This window comes from Gavialis gangeticus, unplaced genomic scaffold, assembly GCF_001723915.1.
Source record: "Gavialis gangeticus isolate Ggan-Ray unplaced genomic scaffold, GavGan_comp1, whole genome shotgun sequence".
NCBI classification, from domain to species: Eukaryota; Metazoa; Chordata; order Crocodylia; family Gavialidae; genus Gavialis; species Gavialis gangeticus.
The window spans coordinates 2,706,552-2,725,586 of NW_017729016.1; the positions used below are offsets into that span (position 1 = coordinate 2,706,552).

A 19,035-nucleotide genomic window follows, 5' to 3' on the forward strand; every position below is an offset into this window, starting at 1 on the left:
CCAGAGCTGTGTTGGCAATGGCACTGCTCCGCTTTGGCATCAGAGGCCTGGCAGAAATGAAATGGGGTGGGAAATGCAGAGAGCGGGCCAGCTGCTGATCTCACTTGCGCCGGTTTTACCCCAGTTGCAGCTCTCTGCTGCTCTGCACCGGGAAAGCTAATCTCTGCAAAATGGGCTCGAAGTTCACCGGTTCCCCGTGCTGCGGAGATGACAGCAGAAGCTGCAGGGCGTTCACAGCGGCAAGTCCCAAAGACACTTGTAGAAGTGTCTGCAAAATGAGAGCCAGGGATTTTCTCTTGCCAGCCACAGCTACCTAAGCGGTCTCTCCCATCTCTCACTTTGGATTGGATCTCTCCTCTGGCAGCTAAGCAGAAAATAGTTTATCCCTAGGAAAAGTTTATCCCTGACTCCAGCCTCCTGCTCCAGCAGCAGGCTCAAAGCAGGAGGGAAGCCGAGGTGTGCAGGGTGCCCCTCTGCACTTCATGCCCGGGTGGGCAGTCAGAGGTCACAGGCACGTTGCTGTAGGCTGACGAGAACAACAGCGGGATTTAGAGATGTGCTGCTTGGCAAACAATCCTAAGTTGCCAAAACCTCGTTCCCATTCCAGTGCAGATCTTTATTTACCTCTATTTAAAACCACCGGCTTAATTTTAATCCTACATCCATTGCAGGAAGCTTTTCCCCCCTCCTTCTTGTTGGCTGCTCTTCCTGGAACTGAAAAAAGGCACGATGGAGGGCCAGCCCCACGGGATTCGGATGCAGAAGGACAGCGGCAACGCTGGAATTGGTGCAACTATACAGCCAGTGGGCTGTAATGTGCTCCGGTGTCCATCACCTGAGTGCAACCGTTGCTTTAAAGACCTTCCCTTCGTTGCAAGCCACTGCATTTATTTCCGCTCCTTTTTGCCCATGGCGCTGCATGCCCTGGTTATGCCAATGACTGCAGCAGATGCCAAGGCAGTGCTGAAGTCATTAGGCAGTGATAAAATCAGTAGGGTTAGCTCTTCAAGGAGCTGTGAAGGTGCCAGAGAGAACCATTATCCTTATCTGCTAATGGCACAATGAAATCTCCCCCAGTGAGGCACGAAAGGGCAAGCCTCAGAAGGCTGCTAGGCCCATTTAGATAAGAGGTCAGAAGTTTGACAGCTGATGCAGTTGCCTCCGGTGCCCTGGAAAAAACCCATGCATGCTGCCAGGGAAGTTAGCGGGAGCAGGAGTAGGCCCCATGGGTCTGGAAAGCAGCCCTGGACTTGGAAGAAGGAGCTTTCTTTTGAGGGCTGGTCTCTGTAGGGAGGTTGTGGGATGGGAGGGTGTGAATCCCCAGGGCACTTGCTTTCCAGGGGAATGCTCTGCCTTCCTCCTTCTCCCTAAAATGAATACTCTGTACCAAGAACCAGGGTCCAGATGGGGCAGCATCTGGGCTCCAGGGGAAGACCATAGGAGCAGAACAGATAGGAGCAAGTCCCGTCCCTTTCTGCAGGACTTCAGAGGGCCCCAGATGAAGTGGAGCCATGGCCATTTGGGAGCTGGTGAGCCCGTGCATCATCTTCTCCACTCTGCTTGCTCGGGTAACTCTGTTCGCACCTGCGTCAAGAAGAGGAGCAGCAGATTTTGGGCGCTCCCAGCCAATGCTCCACCCTGCGGTGTGGGAGAGCCTGTTGCATCCCGGCGTGATGGGTCCGGGTAGCAGGCAAGCAATAACTCACCCACGAGCAGATGACATGTGCGGAAGCAGCAGAAAGTCCCGATGCCATCGCAGACCTGCTGTGCTCCCCAGAGGCACAATACTTCCTTCCCTACCCAGGATGCAGAAAAGTCTCGCTGCACCATATCCAACCACTCAGGCTTAATGCAGGGGACCTGACTTAGTGCTTAATGATTAGGACAGAGGTCTTGATAAGAAAACCTGCGGTGCCTTTGAAGCTGCTAATGGACATTACATAACAGCCTGTGCCTCTGCGCTGGTTAATTTTTGTATTTAGCAAGTGATCCCCATGTGGTTAATTTTTAAAGGGTCCATTTTGCAGGAAATCACATATAATTTTGGCTACAGGGGGATGCAAACTCGGCAGAGAGATCAGAGGGACCCGTCTACGTTAATTATGGCTCCGTGCTCCAGGCGCCCAAAACACTGCACTCACGCTGTGCTTGCTCACTATAAAATGGTAATGCAACCGCTCGGAGTGCAGCGTTAACACAGCTTCGTGGGCTTTTAAATGACAACTGTGTGATTATCCTATGACTGATGGAAGGTCCCAGCGAGCAGCGAACTGTCTTTGATTGGCACCGGATACAGAACGTGAGGTCGCCCGTATCCGAACGCTGAGATGTGGGTGGGGGAAGCACTCTGACAGCCAGAGAGAAAGCTGAACAAGCATTACCGCTTTCTACTGAGGACTGGATAAAAGACACCATAGCTTTCAGTATCCTTGCCCGGATGAATAAATATGGAAAGGCCCATCGTACATAAGAAATCAAAGCTCTGGGGTGTCAAGAGCCTTGCCCAAGGCCATACGATAAGTCAGTGGCAGAATTGGGAACAAGAGGCAGATGAATAGGGTTCAGTGCCAGGGGTGGGCAGATGCCCCCCTCAGCCTTTGCCAATCTGGCTCTCTTTGGGCACTCTCCCCTTCCCTTCGCCTCTCACATTTTGATGAAGGGATACTCTCAGAAAAGGGAGGCTGCTCCAGGGCTTCCCTAGTCAGATCTTGTAGGCATGGGTGTTGCTGCTCATCACTTTAAGGGCTAATGACGTGGGCTCCTTCCTTCCCAGTACCCATGCTCATGCCCATGCCTCACAGGTGTTATCCATCACTCAATACCTCGAGCCTGCCCTCTCTGCCCCCTCCTGGGCTCAGGTGCCATCTCTGTCCACCCACACCCGGGCATTTTGCCCATTCTGGCTATTCCTGGGTGCAGCTCTGGGTCCCTGACCTTATTTCCACCTCTCACAGTCACTGGGTTCCTGGCCCCAGCTCTGCCCTTCGCCGGGCTGCAGGCCCCTGACCCTGTTGGTCTCCGGCTTGTGTCCTGGCCTTCAGTCCCACTCCTTCGACCCTGGCCCTGCTCTCAGGCCAGTTGGCTCCGCAGCCCTGCCAGTCTCTGGCTGTGGACCTCTCCTGGCCTTTGGCCCTTCTTGATCCCTGGTCCTTCTCCAGGGCCAGTGAGACTGATGGGCACCCTGGCCCTCTGGCCATGTGCTCCCTTCCCAGGTCCTCTAGCCCTGCTCTGTCTCAGCCCTTTATTCTCTCTTTGCTCTCTAAACCCTCTGGCCCCTCTCTCTTGGGGCGGGCTGGGACCTCCTTACCTTCCCTTAGTCCCATCCACAAACCGCCAGACCTTCACACTGCGTTGCTCTTTTCCGCCAACCCTAAGGCTGAGCTCTGAACACCTCCAATGTTCCAGCTGACAAGAAGATTTTCCAACGCTCCCTCTGCAACGGCTGACGATCCCCCCATTCACTTACTGGGAACACACATTTTTATTCTGTTGACTTCTGACTTTTCCCCGAATCCATTTTCTCAGTGGCCCCAGGACCAAACTCTTTTTTTTTTTTTTTTGGACTTCACGTTTTCTCCCTCTTCGCTTTTCCGTTTGGAGCAGGAGCCAGCCTTTTACACTGAAACACCGGCTAGTCTACATCTCAGAGCGCATGTTACAGATCCCAGCTGCAGTTCGGCTCTGTTTTATCGCCTGACGCGTGCTGTTGCACAGAAAGCGGGAAAAGCCTTAGATCCAGGTTAAATCCCTTGCATGGGGAGAGATTTGAATTCCACTGGGAAGCGCTGATCCTCCCACATCCGTTTTGAGCATCCAGCTCTCGTTCCTTGGTTAAGTAACGTTAGGCTGGCGAATGCGTTTCACTCCATTTCCCTTTCACAAATGATCCAAGAGGCAGAGGAGTTGCTTCCACCCTCTTGGGGCCCCAAATTTGCAAGCACGTCTTAACCACAAATGATGCCCGATGCAGGCAAAAGGGATCAAGCGAGCCAGACAGAAGCGCCCAGAAGCGACACCTTCAAATGCATCCCATATATTATTGTTGTGTGCCTTTTATCTTTAATAAATACGAGTGTGAAAAGCCCTGTTCATACGAGTCCAAGGGACTTCTATGCTACCTTCTAAAGTGACGTATTAGTGTTCCCAGCACTGCACGATCATTAATTACCCCTTGTGAAACAACTCTGTTCCTTTTGCAGGCCGGTAAACCCAGGTGATTTGCCCAGCTGCAGAGCCAGTGGAAGAACTGAGATTAATGCTTGCACGCTCCTAATGTCCAACCCTACGTGCCTTCTGCTGGACTGCACAGCTCTGATTTTAACCAGCCCCCAAAATGTGCAGTTTCAAACGTACAGTGGAATAGAGCAGAAAATCCCTGACAGCATTTCCATTCGGCACCTCAACACGCAGGGTTTGATCGTGGTCTATTCATTGGGGCACTTTGCAACATTGCATAGCAAGAACGAACACTGGAGCAAACGGGCATCATTACTTTGCTTGCAGACTTAGTACGTGCCACCTGTGCCCACTAGTAAAATATAGCAATAACTTAAACTAGGATGGGAGCCCAGGTGGAAACATGGCTGGCTTTCAATTCTGGGGCAACACAGAGAGGTGTTTTGAAAGGAGGTCTACCATGTCCTTTCAATCCAGTCCATCACTCTTTCCCCCCCATGCAGCATGAGGCGTTACTCACGGTGGAGTACGAACATCAGGGTGACTAAGGATTAATAAAAGGCTGCACTTACGGAGCAAAGGCACTTATCTGAAGAATGGATATATCCAAAGACATGGGTCAAAAGCAAGACCTTAATGCATTTGTACAGCACCCAGACCTTCCACTCTGTATGGGCATAGGAGTCTCAGCCTTGGACAACACATTATATTCTTCCTTCCATAAAGGACTACATAGACCGACAGTGCCACATGGTCACCTGGTAGCAATCGGCAAAGCCCTGCTGCTTTCAGAGGCACAACAAATGCCCGTTTAGAGCAGCTGAAAATCTGATGCGAAGTACTAGGAGGGCAACAAATGAACAAACCTATCTAGTAGCTCAGTCCAGCTTGGAGGACTTACGCACCGAATACCCAACCCTCTTTTTATTGCATGAGCTGAGGAGGAGGAAAAAGTGGTATGAGACTCACCATCTATTGGGACAACACCCAGGCCTGCTTCTCCTTCGACTGGAGAGAGGGAAAGGGCAAGATGGGGAATGTTTGGCTGTACTTACATTGCAAAATTGCTGTCGAAGAAACACCTGTTTCTCAGCAGCCCTGCCCAGAGCTGGACGCCGACGATCCCAAAGATGAAGAAGACAAAGAAGCACAAGAGAAGGACGTTGCCTAACATAGGCAGAGTATCTAACAGCAGGGTGACGAGTATTCGCATACCTGTGGGGAGAAGGAGACAGCAGGTTACAGGGGTCCCTAGCAAGCCCTTGGATGAGACATAGGATCTGGTGCCCTCATCAGAGTTCAGAGCCCCTCCGAGGCCTGGGAGGTCCAGATCTGGCCAATTCTGGCTCAACTCTTGCTTTTCATTTCGAAAGGCCATAACATATATTACAACGTGCCTCAGAGATTATAGGTCAGATGCTACTGCACTTACTGGGCATCTAATGTGGACTTAGGAACCCAAGTGTGAGTCTATTCCACCTTACTCAAGGCCTTGAAAGTCCATGCATGCGCCAACTTTTGTAACCCACCGCTATCCTTCTTTGCAGACAGTCATAAAAAGGCAGTGAGGAAGAGGGGGACCCACTCACTTTTTGTCTAAGCCGTATTTCAGGGATTCAAGCAGGGTGGAACAGACTTGCATGTAAGTGCCTATGTCCACTTACGCACTTCATCGGTGGAAGAGACTTTGGCCCCAGGGATCTCTCATAAGCAGCAGGCACTGTACAGGCACCTAGTGGGACACAGGCCCTGTGCCAAAATACTTGTGAGCTAAACTGCAAAAACAAAGCATGCAAAGGGAACCGGAGGAATGAAATGACCTGTTCAGGGGGTTAGGATTTCACCTACTCATTTCTTTCTGGGGACAGGGCAAGATGCACTCTACATGGTCCACACGAACCCAGGGTTCATCTGTTCAGTGTTTGGACGTAGCAGGTTTCTCTCCCTAACCAACTACGAATACCCTGCATAGTTGGCCAATATGTATTTTTAAAAACGCACGAAAGCGTTTCAAACACATGCCACAAACTCTCCTCCAGAGCTTGGAGATGGGACCTCAGTGGGCTTCACACCTTTTCCAAGGACCATGTCTGCAAAATGAACACAAGGGAGATGGGGCTCTCCTTTGCTATACTCTGCTAATATGCTTCAGCCATTAATTTGAGGCACCATCTCTAATCCACGTGCAGGTCTGTACGTGAGATTGTCAGCAAGGCAGAGGTTTGTGGGGACAGTGCATCTTTTGGCGTGGAGTGGTCTCTCGCACTAGGAAAGAGGTCTGAGGTCAATTCAAGACTATGTACCACCAGCAAGAAACGTTCCTGGTCACTGCTGGCCTGGCCTGGGTTCAAACCCATGACCGAGGCTGCAAAGAAAGGACAGGGGGCCCTCCTAGAGTATCTTTACCTCCAGTCACTTGAATACTTTATCTCCCATTTGAATACTTTATCTCCCTGCTTTTTGCTTTGGTCTCTGCTGGCTTCCTAAATGCAACCTGCTTGTCTTTCTCCCTGCATCAGGCCTCCTTCGAATGCGTTTTTCCAAGGGGGTTTCGTGCCATTCAATGCTCGTCGCCAGGCCCGAGGCTATGGGGACCGAAAAGCTTGCACCCTGTGCAGTGGTGGTGCGTAGGACAGCGGCAATTTTTGCACCCGCCTCAAATCAGTGCTCAGGCTGGTGCCCCGCTTAGCCCCTCCTCGTTACCCTACTAGTGTAGCCTCACGAGTGTCTCTCTCAGTGGTTGCAAAGGTGGCATAACTTTCCTGGAGAAGCTTCACTTGTCCGCCCATCCCCCCCAACCTCAAAAATGGCAATCTGGGGGGGCAAGAAAAAACACAGAACAGAAAAAAAAGCAGAACAGAAGGGAAAGGGTGCCTTCTCCCCAAGGGACCCTTCTCTCCCTGGAGCGCGTTTGTGCAAGAGGACTTGAATATCACCCGCTACCTGCTGCTGCTTTCACTGCAGTGCAATGCATCCTTGTGCTACACACAGCAGTCACACTCAGATCGGGGTAGGGGGGCTAACTGCTTTATGCTTTTGCCCCCCAAAACCCACAGATACTGAAGCTAAAGAGGAGCCTCTCTGCTTGGCAGCAGCAGCAGGTCTTTTATCGCCTCCCTGGGCCTGCCGCTGGAAGGCAACACCGCTCCGTGATGCATGCAGGACGTCAATCCCTTCCAGGGAGACTGCAATCACCAGTGCCGACCGAGGTGTCCAAACCCGCGTGCCAGAGCCAGGCAGGATTCGAGCTCCCGTGCAATATTTATGCAGCTGGTGGAGAAAGAAGCACGGTTGGACCACAAGACCCCGGAGGGGGCACGCGGGGAACGCGGCTGAACATCACCCGAGATGTACAGGAGCGTGGCCCATCACATGGTAAGCCTGTCAAGCCTGCTGCGTTCTCGCAGAGGGCTCGCCGGTCTCATCAAACCGTGCGGCTGTCAAGCCTTTCGCCCTTTTACAATTACTGACTGATTGCTCGGGCTGTCTCGGGAGCCCGGGCGGCGGTCCCTTTGGCAGATGAGTTTTGAACGCGATGGGGCGGCCCGGATGCCTCGATCAAGCATTTGAAGAAGACGTAATTGCTCCATAAGGACAAGAGCAAGTTGGCAGAGCTCCCCAGGGGAGCTGCAAGACAGAAGGAGCGATGGTTTCAAGTTGCAGCAAGGGAAGTTGAGGTTGGATATTAGGAAGAATTTTCTCACTGGGACGGTAGGAAAGCACTCGAACAGGTTACGCAGAGAGGATGTGGAGTCTCCATCCTTGGAGGTTTTTAATACCAAAGCTTTGGGTGGGATGAAGTGCTTGGGGCTAATCCTGCTTTGAGCAAGGGGTTGGACTAGACGCGACCTCCTTCTAACCCTCCTCGTCTACGGTTCTGTGATATCTTTACAAGTTGAACACCTGCTCTCTCTGTGCCTGGATGGAGATGCGAGCTCTACCCTGGCTTGCAGGAGTGTTGTGGGACTGCGACCCAGGGGAGACGGCAAGACTGTCATATCAGGGTCACAAGCGCCATGTCCGTTCTGCAAATAGACACACGTGCAGAGGTCTTCCAGCGTTCCCAAAGCACGGGCCAACCGCTGCCTTGCCTCTCCTTGCTCAGAAGCAAGAGGTCAGGGTGACTTCAAAGTCTTAAGTGAAAACTAGAACAAAAAAAAAAACAAACAAAAAAGTCCATTCTGGGGGGATAATGCAATGCAAATTAGTAGTTCAATAAAGGTTAAACGAGTCTCTGCAAGCCCAACCAACCGTGATGTGAACAGCTGATAATTGCAGCTTTGAGGGGGAAAGAAAGGAAGGACTAAAAAAACCTTGACAATGAAGTTCGGAAAACAAAGAAAGGGAGAGAGTCATAGGGACTGAACTTTCCCCAAGAAAGCAAGTGGGGGTTTGCAGCGTGGCGCGAATCAACGCACCTGCCCACACCGCGCTGGCGACAGCGCTGTCTTCAGGGGCATTTTGTCTCGTTAAGATGCTGCTTCCTGTCTGCATAGAGCTGCTTCTCCCATCATTTCCCTCTGTAGGTTGCTGCCCTGCTCCACGATGTGTCCCAGGTGGATGAAGAGTGGCATTTGGAAGCCGACCTACATTTTCTCTTACGCATTTTCAGGTTGATCCACCTTCCAGCTAACCCCGTGCCATGTCTAATGCATCTCCCAGCAGAGCTTAACTATACTGGGCAGCATCGCAGGGTCCTCAGACAACCAGCGGGAGCTTCGCCTGCATCAGGGTTAAGTGCGAATCATCAGGATCTGGTCACCTGGCTCAGGCTGTCCCGTATTTTTCAGCATAATAGGACCAGATCCTCAGCTACCGTCGACAGCCGTGGCATGGATGTCAAGGGGTACGCGCGGCACGTGAAAGCGCCACTTTGTCAGTGGGCAGACAAGTTTTTTGGGGGTAAATGTGATCTCTTTTCTTCGACCAACTAAATAGTTGGAAAAATGGTTCTTCCTCGACTCCCAGCCACGCGCGGCACCCTATCGCCTTCGTAAGCTCAGTCAACAGCCCAAACTCAAGGGGATGAAGTGTCATGACAGATATCTACAGTTCAAATACCGGAGGTGGCGGAGGTGAATGCACAACATGGGGATTTTTTTTTTTCTTCCTTTTTTGCATTTCATAGCTCTCGTTCCCAGCACATGCTGTAATTTTAACCCCCCGGGGGCATAATGAACAGCGCTGCCCTTCATATTTCCGTTACAAATCTATCTTTGGAAAAGCGAAACGCCCACGTCATTCCCCGTGGTAAGAGGAAATTGGGCTCCTGTGCCCTTCCCCCACACCCACTGAAACCCTCACCCTCTTATTTTTTTTTTCTCCAAAAATGGTTGAAATGTCTCGTCTCATGCCAGACAACTTTTTTTTTTCCACTTGGTTACAGCTGGTATTTAGGGTTGTTTAGTGGTACTGCATTGGAGATTGAACCCATCTGTTAGCTATCTACTAAAGGCGCTTTGGACTCTCTTAGTAAAATGTCAAGTGTGCCATGGGAAAAGATTATTAGCATCAGTTAGGCTGAAAACAAGGAGCGTAATTTCTTTTCATTCTCATTCCACGCGGTGCCCATTTTAAACCACATATTATAAATAAGAAAAAGCAATGAGATGGGCTTGAAAAAAACAGTTACCGCTCCTAAACTACCTACAGCTCTTGCCAGGAGCTTAAACTGCAAGAATTATATTTTTCCAGTCATTTCCGAGGAATAATTTCTAATATAGATGATGTTTTTATTGGCTGGGTTTCCTCTTTCTTTCCTTGCCTTGAAAAGAGAAATGTCTTGTGGGTGAATTTATTACATCTGAAAATGAAGTGCTCATTGCACTGGATGGGACCCAGCAAAGCGCAGGGGAGTCGTATGGGTAATAACAGACAGTCCTCTCTACTGTGCAGCCGCTATAGTCATAACCCGCTTGGATGAACTGGCCAGGGGTTGGCTGCGTCGTCAGATGTACCAGTCCAGCTTCCCTCGGTCCATTCACAAAGGCAGCTGCCAAGATCATCTTCCTTCCCCTTGTGCTCACTCTCTCTGCGTTGGATTTTCCACTGACTCCCTCTTGGTCAGCACATTCAGGCCTTTTGCCCTCATGATCCAGGCTCTTCCACATTTCTACCCCACCACACTCATCCAGTTTCTCACTGTCCCAACCTCTTCTCTCCCAGTATCCATCCTCTTTGCAAACGTTCAATCCATGCACAGCAAACACCCACCGCAAACTGTCCCGTAATGTCCCCTCGTTGTTCGCTCTACTCTTTAAAACTGGAACCAAAGGCGGCTGAAATGCATAGCAAGGCTCCTGGTTGAGGTCAGGGGGCCGAGTTCTTGCTGGCCAAGTGTCATTTGCAATGCTAACCAGAAAGGCTCTCACCATAAACACTGGGCCTTTTACTACTTACTGGGCGCGTCTACACATTCATTAATGCCCCATAGTTACTGCGCATTCAGTTTAGTACTTGGATAACAGAGTGCTAAATCAATGTGCAGTAATTTGTGCCAGTAGTGCCAGCGCACACTTTTTTAGTGACGCTAACTGCACAGTAGCCTAGTACTACTGCGCAGTAGTATGTTAGCAGGGTTTTTGCCTGGCACACTACTGCATGGGGTTATTAGGCTACTGTGCAGTTAGTGTCTCACGTGGGCACGCCCAATAAAACCATACCGAAACCTGAAGATACTGGCGGGCACTTGGGCAGCGCCAGGCACTCAGACTGAACAAACTGAGGGGGAGCTGGGTATGTATTTATTAGATTTGACCAAGGGATTTTACATATTCTACCTATAAATGCCCTGAATCTTTTCATTTACACGTAAAAGATGTAACCCTGTCTCTGTGGTTGGCAGAATTAGGATGGCGGCCACCTCTTCCAATACGTTGGGCGCTGTACCAACACGATGTTGCCACGTTTCCATTGTTGCTAAATGGAAACACCTCTGCATACACCTTTTTCTTCCTTCCAGAAGGACCTGAAGGACTGTCCTGGCTTGAGAAGACCTCTTCTGGCTGCTGTGTGATTTCACTCCGAGAGGTAAATCCAACGAGGTGAGACGGACCTCGCGACTCAACGTTACTAGCATAGCATGCCCATGAGTTAACCCGCATTGCAGTAGGAAATACAATCACCCTGCCCTCTGCCTTGCCCACGCTGACCAAGAAGAGAGGAATTATCACATGGAAAAGGTCCCCTGAGGTCCCCCTTCAGCTCTGTTTTTACATCATTCTGTTCATTTTTTTTGGATGAGGTGCCTGGCTCTGCATTTGGGAGGTGGGTGAATTTTCTTCCATGCTAAGCCCTAAAATCTCCCTGGATCAGAGGCTCTTGGTTGGACAAGCATATATCTTCATTACTGCCACTGACTTCTGCTGCCCCCAAAAAATCAAGTCAAATATGGAGTTATCACCATCCCTTTGCTGTTGACCCAGGCAAGAGGCTGAAAGACTGAAAGGGCCTAAGTCAAAAGTGGATGGGATTAATGGTCTCATAAACAGGCAGAGCCTGTGCTTATCTGCCCTGCAGAAATCGAGATACTTCTAAGAATATTAATCCTACTTTGGCACTTCTTCAAGATGCTGTTAACATTATAAGACCATCCTCAATGCTCATCTGGCCAAGCAACGCAACACGCAACGAGGATTTAACTCTGGATTTAATTGCACTCGCCATTACCAAAAAAGCTCAGTGACTATCTATTCCCCACAGTCCAGAGAACAATCAAAGCCACAACCATGACACAGGACACCTTAAAAATCCCACTCCAAAGCCTCAGTATCAAACGCTTAAAATAGCGCCAGGCGACACAGAAATGGGCCGCACGCACAATGTCCAGACCTGGATCAGAGCTTCCTCAAAATGTGGAAGAACCTGGATACGAAGGCCTGAATTTAAGCAAACGCTTATGTGCATGCTTCAACTCCAATGACTTCAAGTTAAAGTTAAGCACGTAGCTAATTGCTCTGTTGAATCACCATCTATATCATGAGTTGGCAACATTTTTGGGCAGAGTCCCAAAGGCACCCACAACTTCAACTTGTAAGATGTTGGCGTGCCAGGGGCGGATGGCAGGAGAGCCACGAAGGGCCTGATCCTTGTTGCGGCCATGTAGCCCTGGCCCCTTCCCTGCTATCCGCCCAGAGGCACGTGGGCCAAGCAAAAGTCTTTAAGTGCCACACTCTGGCGCCCATGCCAGGAGGTGCCTACCCCTGATCTATAGTGTAACCTAATATGAAAAGCGGGTAGGAATTGGTTCATGAGTTCAGGAAAAAATAAGAAACAACTTGATCCTTTTACCCTACACCCAGACATGTCTTGAGGTTCAAATAAGTTTGGAGAGTTTTGTTATCCACTTAGAGTTTCAGGCCACTCTGCATTTCCCACTCCCGGTTCAAACTAGAAACAACAGTACTGAACACCCATAAGACCTTATAACCCCTGTACTGTTTATGGTCTGATCAAACAGCGGTGGGGAAAAAAAAAAAGGTATGAATCCAAACCTTCTGATGTTCCTTCAGTCCCAGGGCACGTTTGCCTCTTTTTTTTTTTTTAAAATAAAAAAATAAATCCAAGAAAACATAAAATTGTCAGAGCTGAATCTGTTGTTGTTTTAAGAAAGTCCAAAAAATGCAAGATCAGAGACAAACTTCAAAGCTTCCTGAGAGCAAACATCCATCTGCTCACTTGCATGTTCAACCCAGGTTTGGAAGCAGAACAATTCAGTGGGAGTTTGTTTTGCTATCTGTCGATGTGCTGACATTATGGGCAATTCATCGAAGCAACGTGTTCAATGAGGATCTATGGCACCATATATTCAGAAAGGCTTTCAGGAAGGGAGTGGGGGGGGAAAGCACTTTCTGAAGGGAACCTGAGGATTTTCATACAAATCACACGGCTTCTCAAAACGAGGGGACTGCACATCAGAAATGGATGAAAGGCTTGTAAAATCTGCAGACCCGGGAAGGAACATTTGGTGGAGGGTTGGTACCAACAGGTAATGATCTGGACTCATTGGTTGATCCTTCAAGATTGGATTTAGAAGACAAGCAGCCGACTCTACTCAATAACGGGCGTAGGGACCACTTGAACGTCCTCTGCTGGGTGAACCCCCGTTTCGTTCTGTACGCCAATGAACGCTCTGCAAGATTTCGCCCGCGATATAGCCTGCTGTGTCACTCATCCCAAAACGAAGCACCGTTATATACATGGGAGAAGAAAAATAAAAAAGAGCCTATCCAGAAAAAACAGGATCTTCCCTGGCCTTAATTGTTCCCCTTCTCCCTCTAAAAGCCAGAAGGAATGCTTTTATTTGCACTGTGCTAACAGTGTCTTGGGAATGTTATAGATAGCATGTTTTTGTAGCCTGGGAAGACAGCCATGAAACTTTATCGGCCCAAATACAAAATTTACTCACCTGACCTTTACCAGCACTGATGAGAAGGATGAATGACATTTACCTGATGAGTAAAAAATATTGCTTGCCCTATACAAGCAGGAAGGGGGAGCGGTGCAAGCCTAACAACCCTTGTGCTCTGTGCCTGGGTGATTTTAGATCTTGGATTTCCCTTGCACTTGGAATATGGGTTCTCCAAGTCCTACACCTAGAGGTATGTCCACACAGCAAAATGGAGGTGCGAACTACTGTGTCCGCTTTCCTTCGCTCTAGCTAGGCTGGAAGGTGCAGCGGCACGGATGTTAGCATGCACCTGCAAACAGAGTATGCCCAGAGGTAACCTGGAGAGTTTCTGCTCAGGTTGCTAGCACATGCCATAAAGCTCGTGCCACCACATCCTAACAAGGGTTATCTGGGCCACTAGCTGACAGCCAGCACGGGCCTGCAGTGCACCCACACCTTGATTTTGCTGCGCAGGTCTGGTTTAGTGGTGTTAATCACATGAGGAATAAGACATCCGCTTGCCTTATTAAAACCTTGGAGGACCCACGGAGTGGATTTGGCATGTCCCTCCAGCGTGGCTTTTTAGTACCAACTGCCTCCAAAAAGAAACAGGGTGGGCAGAGCTATGGTCTCCAACTCAAAGAAGAAGGTGATGGGCATGGAGTAGAAAACTGCTGTCTTAGAGTGACTTGCATCATAGCACGGGAGGGATGAGGCTTCACAACCCAGTAGTTTCAGTGCTAACCACGTTGGCCAACACGTGTAGAAAGGGCAGAAGTTTGGGGGTCTGCGTAAATTAAAGTAAACCCTCCAGAGCAGGGGATTTCTGTGCTCACCAGCTAGCGGCTGATACTCCAACTCTGAAAGGGGTCTCAGCATGCCAGCCAGAATACACTGAGTTATTAGAGCAGTGCTGGCCAGACATACAATGTTGGTCTCGAGACAACGGGACCGGGGTCCAGCATGCTGCATGGCAGCTTTTCTTGCACAGATATGGCCACCCGATGGGATCAGAGTCAATGCAGCACATGTCTTCTTGCAAAAGCCAATTTCTTTTGCCTTTAACAAAAGTCATGCCCAAGCTCTCTGAGATCAGTCCTAGCCTCCTAGATACCACCTAGAAGTATTGGCAATACCAGCTGTATCCTCAATAACATTTCAGTCTCACCCCAAGGCTCATCCTCAAGATACCAGCCATGCCAATGCCATTAAGAACAAGACATTCCTGGGTCATCCTTGATAAAGCTTTGGACATTTTACACACTAGTGACACAACGTGCTAGAGAGTCAATGGGAGTTACAGCTGATTATGTTCTCAGAGGCGCATGATCTAAACCACAAATGCAGCTGTGCCCACCCTACGGGGAAAAGAAGGGTTTTTACTTACTTGGGACCCTGTTAATGGCTCGTAAAGGCCTGAGTACCCGGACGGTTCGGATGGCGGATAAGCTTACATTGTGTCCATCCAGCGAATATTCCAACATGCTGAGGGAGAAAGAGAAAAGAAATCAGGATGGGGAGGGTCATTTTCTACACCTTAAAATGTTTTAGGAAGCCTGAGAGTAGACGCACCCAGTAAGTGGCTATTACAGTGGTTCGCCTAGTGCGGGAGAAGATAAGAGACTTTGGGCCAATGGGTGTACTAGGATAAGCAGCAGACAGATGACACTTGATAGGTTTACTCCCAATTCATTTGGTGTAATTCTACACTGGATTACATTACTGTACCTCCGCTCTTTCTGCGTTTGTATATTTTTAAGCAGCCGTAGAAGGCTGTTGCAAATCTGACTTGCTGGAGCACGGGAGGAAGATACCTGGCTGATGTTGTGATTTACGTGTTGGGTGTATTACCCTCTAGTGGTGGTAGGTCTATGGCTGAAACATCAACTTATTACTTTCTGGGGGCTGTGGGTGAGCCCACAGCACAGTCCAGGGATGCGACTGCAACATTCATAGACATACCCACACTGGCTTAATCTAGTGGGTGTGGGTACCAAGACGAGGTGACATGGGGTTGAGCTGCTGAGCATCCCAAGTGGATGGTACTGATGCCCAGGCTGCAGCACTTAAAGCTAGCAATGCTAGACCAACACAGCTGCATTGCACACTGCATCCCACATCCCCCACAACACTGATGGAAACCATTGGAGGAGGAGAAGTTACAGAAGGAGGGGAAGGGGATTTAGTTCATCTCCTGGCAAGTCCAAAACTCTTCACTATATTTTTTAGTATTTTGCCATGTTCCAAGCAATGGAAACTTCCCCCATTTCCCTTGGGAGATGATCCCACAACTCTATCCAGGTCACAGTCAATAAGATTTTTCCTGATGCAGTGTTTCCTGGTATCGCACGTGGGCATTTTCATGCCAGACTGACTTTTGGTCCATGACAAAAATGCAAACAGCATATCTGATGAATGGCATTAAGGTGGTTGGAGTTGCATTTTACTATCAAACGGAGGGAACATTTTCTTTTTTCATGCTCTGCCGCCATTTCCCATATACATTTCACTCCCGGACCGAGAAAGACGTTAAAGTTTAGTCAGTTTGCTTGGTCTTTTATAGCAACGAGTGGTAAATGTGTGTACTGTTGCTTTTTTAATGGGGTTATGGCTAGTTAGCTTGGTTGTAATTACAGTTTATAGAGTTTGACTGCAGGGAAGTGCTTGTAAATGTGTCACAAATCTTTCACCACTCGTGTTCCAGTAACATAACAACGTCGGCAGCACCGCTGGGACCTGGGTTTTGGTCCCTGCGTCAAATCTTTTTTTTTTTTGTAATAAATACGTACATACATAAAAAACCCAGGAGCGGGAAGGAAGACAGTTTGACAAAAGCAAGCATCAGTAGGCATGTTCTCATCCAATATTTTAAAGTCCCAAATTCCATTTTTCACTTTAAACTGTTAAGGACTTAAACCCCGAGACAGCACCTAACAATCAGGTAGGACAAGTCCAAACACTGGCTAAACTCAAGAGCCCAGACCTGACCCCTGGAAGCAGTTTCTCCTCATTCAATGGGTCTCACTAACTACCAGGTCTTTATGTATGTTATACGGACCTATTTTCCATTGCATTCTGATTTCAGGAGAATGCAATGCTACAAGCACGCACAGGGGCAAATCCTTGGCTAAAGCGTATCAATGCAGTGGCACTGACTCCCATGGAGACGCGCCGATTTATACTGAGGATAAAGTGTTAAAATATTGGACTTTCTGTAGTCTCGAGGTACAGTGCATGAACAGAGAGGCAATTTCTATTTTTAAAGCATCGCATTTTCTGACAATACCATCTCTGTACACAAATTAACCCAAAGCTTCTAATTGGTGTTTTTATGTTAGCACGAATGTAGGGAGGCCTAGGTCATATTTTGCAACAAGGATAGCCTGATAAGCTAAAATACACTGGGAACCTCTCTACTGGAGCATCCAGATGGGAAGAAAAGCGTGCCAAGACAGAGGTGGTGCTAATGATTGGAGTCCCAAGAATACGCTGCACTGGGGGTTAAAGTGAAATTGTGATTACGATCTCACAGGAGCATGGGATAACCTGTATCTTTGACAGAGTCTGCCCACATTTAAAAATACCTTCATTTTTCTCGGCGCCCCCGGAGCATTGATTTTGCATGATTGGAATAAGCTGAGTTTTACCCCAACAAGCATCCTGGTGAAAACACAGAACATTTATGCAGGGGAGATGCACTTTAAAACTTTTGGGCTGGGTGAGACCTGGCTAGACAAAGTTGGGGATGGTCGTGCTTTGAGTTGGGGTGGGTCTAGATCAGCGGTTCTCAACCTTTCGCACCTGACGTCCCACCAACCGGTTTGTCAAAAAACCTTGGTCCCACCATGATAAAACAAACCCCCACTTTTTCCAAGAAGCATAAGTGTACATGCATTTTAGTATTATATTAATCATTAATGGACATTTTCAAATGAGTTGAAGTCCCACCTAGAAGACCTTCGTGTCCCACCAGTGGGATGTGTCCCACGGGTTGAGAAACACCGGTCTAGATGACCTGTTGAGGTCCCTTTTCCAACCCAATTTTTTCTCTGATTCTATGAAGGCTGAAAATGTTCCACACCGGGCAGTCTCCCTGCATACTGCCAGTTTGAAGTTGCAATACATCTGGGATTTCTCTTCTACTTTCTCCATCCTGACAAAGGTCCAGAGGAGGTATTACGTCCGTCTCTGCAGCAAGAGGACGCACAACGTTGCTTTGGAAGCTTCTTTTGGAGCCTCCCCCATTTCCAACAGCTGGTTTTCCATTACCTCTGTGTGAAGCCATTGCTGGGATAACTCTATTGCACCCAAGATGAATATGTCCCTTCAGCTTTAATTGAGCAATTCGGGGCTTTTAAGCGTTTCTTGTTATTTTTAATAACAACCAACTTGTACAAATATTTTTTTTTTGCCCAAGTAGTTAATATTATAAGTCTTTACAACCTTAACTCTACCTAAAAACTTTGCAGCTAGGAGCTGAATTTAGTTTGACGGATAGCTTTGAAACTCAGCACGGGGTGAATGCAGTTTCTGAAACTACCTAGGATTCATTAACGCAGAATATAAGGGAAGCAGTCCTGAGCCCAACCAAGGACCACACCGTGGGAAATTTATAGCAAATACCAGCTCACACCTGCTAGTTACATTGAGTAGGCCTGTAGCCAGCACCAGGTGCCTGCTTTTAAATATGCCGAACAGGAATAGACGAACCATTGTTTAAAAGTCACTGAAATTAATAGCACTGCATCCTGAATCTGTTCCCTGGCTTTGTCCCAAGGAGGCACGCTTGCAATTTATCAGGTGGCTGACTCAGTAGATTCTCCTGTAACTGGATACAGGTTTTTAAACTACTAATAGGACATAAAAGCAGTCAGGAAATGCTGCGCTGAGACCTGGCTGTGCATGCCAGGAAACTGCATGCATGTATTAGGGTCTTAAATGGGCCAAGTCTTAGCATTCTTGCAGAGCTGCTCCTCTGCCGTTATTCAGCAGCTTGCCTTGGATTTCAACAGGCCCCCAGCGAAGAACACATAAGGATCTCTGGGTCTGCCCTCATAAGAAGCATTAATGAATATTATACTTTGCATTTCTTCAGGACTGTCATTTTAGGGTCTTTTTAGGGGTGGATCCAAAGCCCGGCGAAGGCAAGGGGAACAATCTGTGTAACTACACCAGGCGTTGGATCAATTCTTCTTTATACTGTGAAGCCATCCCCAACCCGCGCCAAAACATCTGATCCAGATGTCCAGGCTTCTCTTCATCCTCCTTTTCACACGTGTCTGAAGTGTCCATCTTTGGAAAGCCCAAACATTTCCAGCTCCAATTTGCAGGTTGCGGAGCATGGGATGCACGTGGCGTTCAGCAATTCTTCTACACTCATCCTCTTTTGAATCCCCAGCCCTTACACCATTTTTGTTGCCCTCTGCTGGACTGTCTCCAATTTCTACACATCCTTTCTGTAGTGGGGGGCC

At 48.6% G+C, this 19,035-nt stretch overlaps 1 protein-coding gene across 5 annotated transcripts in view; it reads right to left on the minus strand.

Moving 5' to 3' along the window:
* Positions 1-19,035, minus strand: part of CACNA1H (calcium voltage-gated channel subunit alpha1 H) — a 605,989-nt gene that overhangs the window by 247,840 nt on the left and 339,114 nt on the right. For all 5 annotated transcript variants that reach the window (XM_019512700.1, XM_019512698.1, XM_019512699.1 and 2 more), the window contains exons 4-5: positions 14,952-15,049; positions 5,232-5,391 (exon numbers count right to left, since the gene is read on the minus strand). In XM_019512700.1, coding sequence (XP_019368245.1) covers positions 5,232-5,391; positions 14,952-15,049 — 258 coding nt within the window. The remainder of the gene's footprint in view (positions 1-5,231; positions 5,392-14,951; positions 15,050-19,035) is intronic.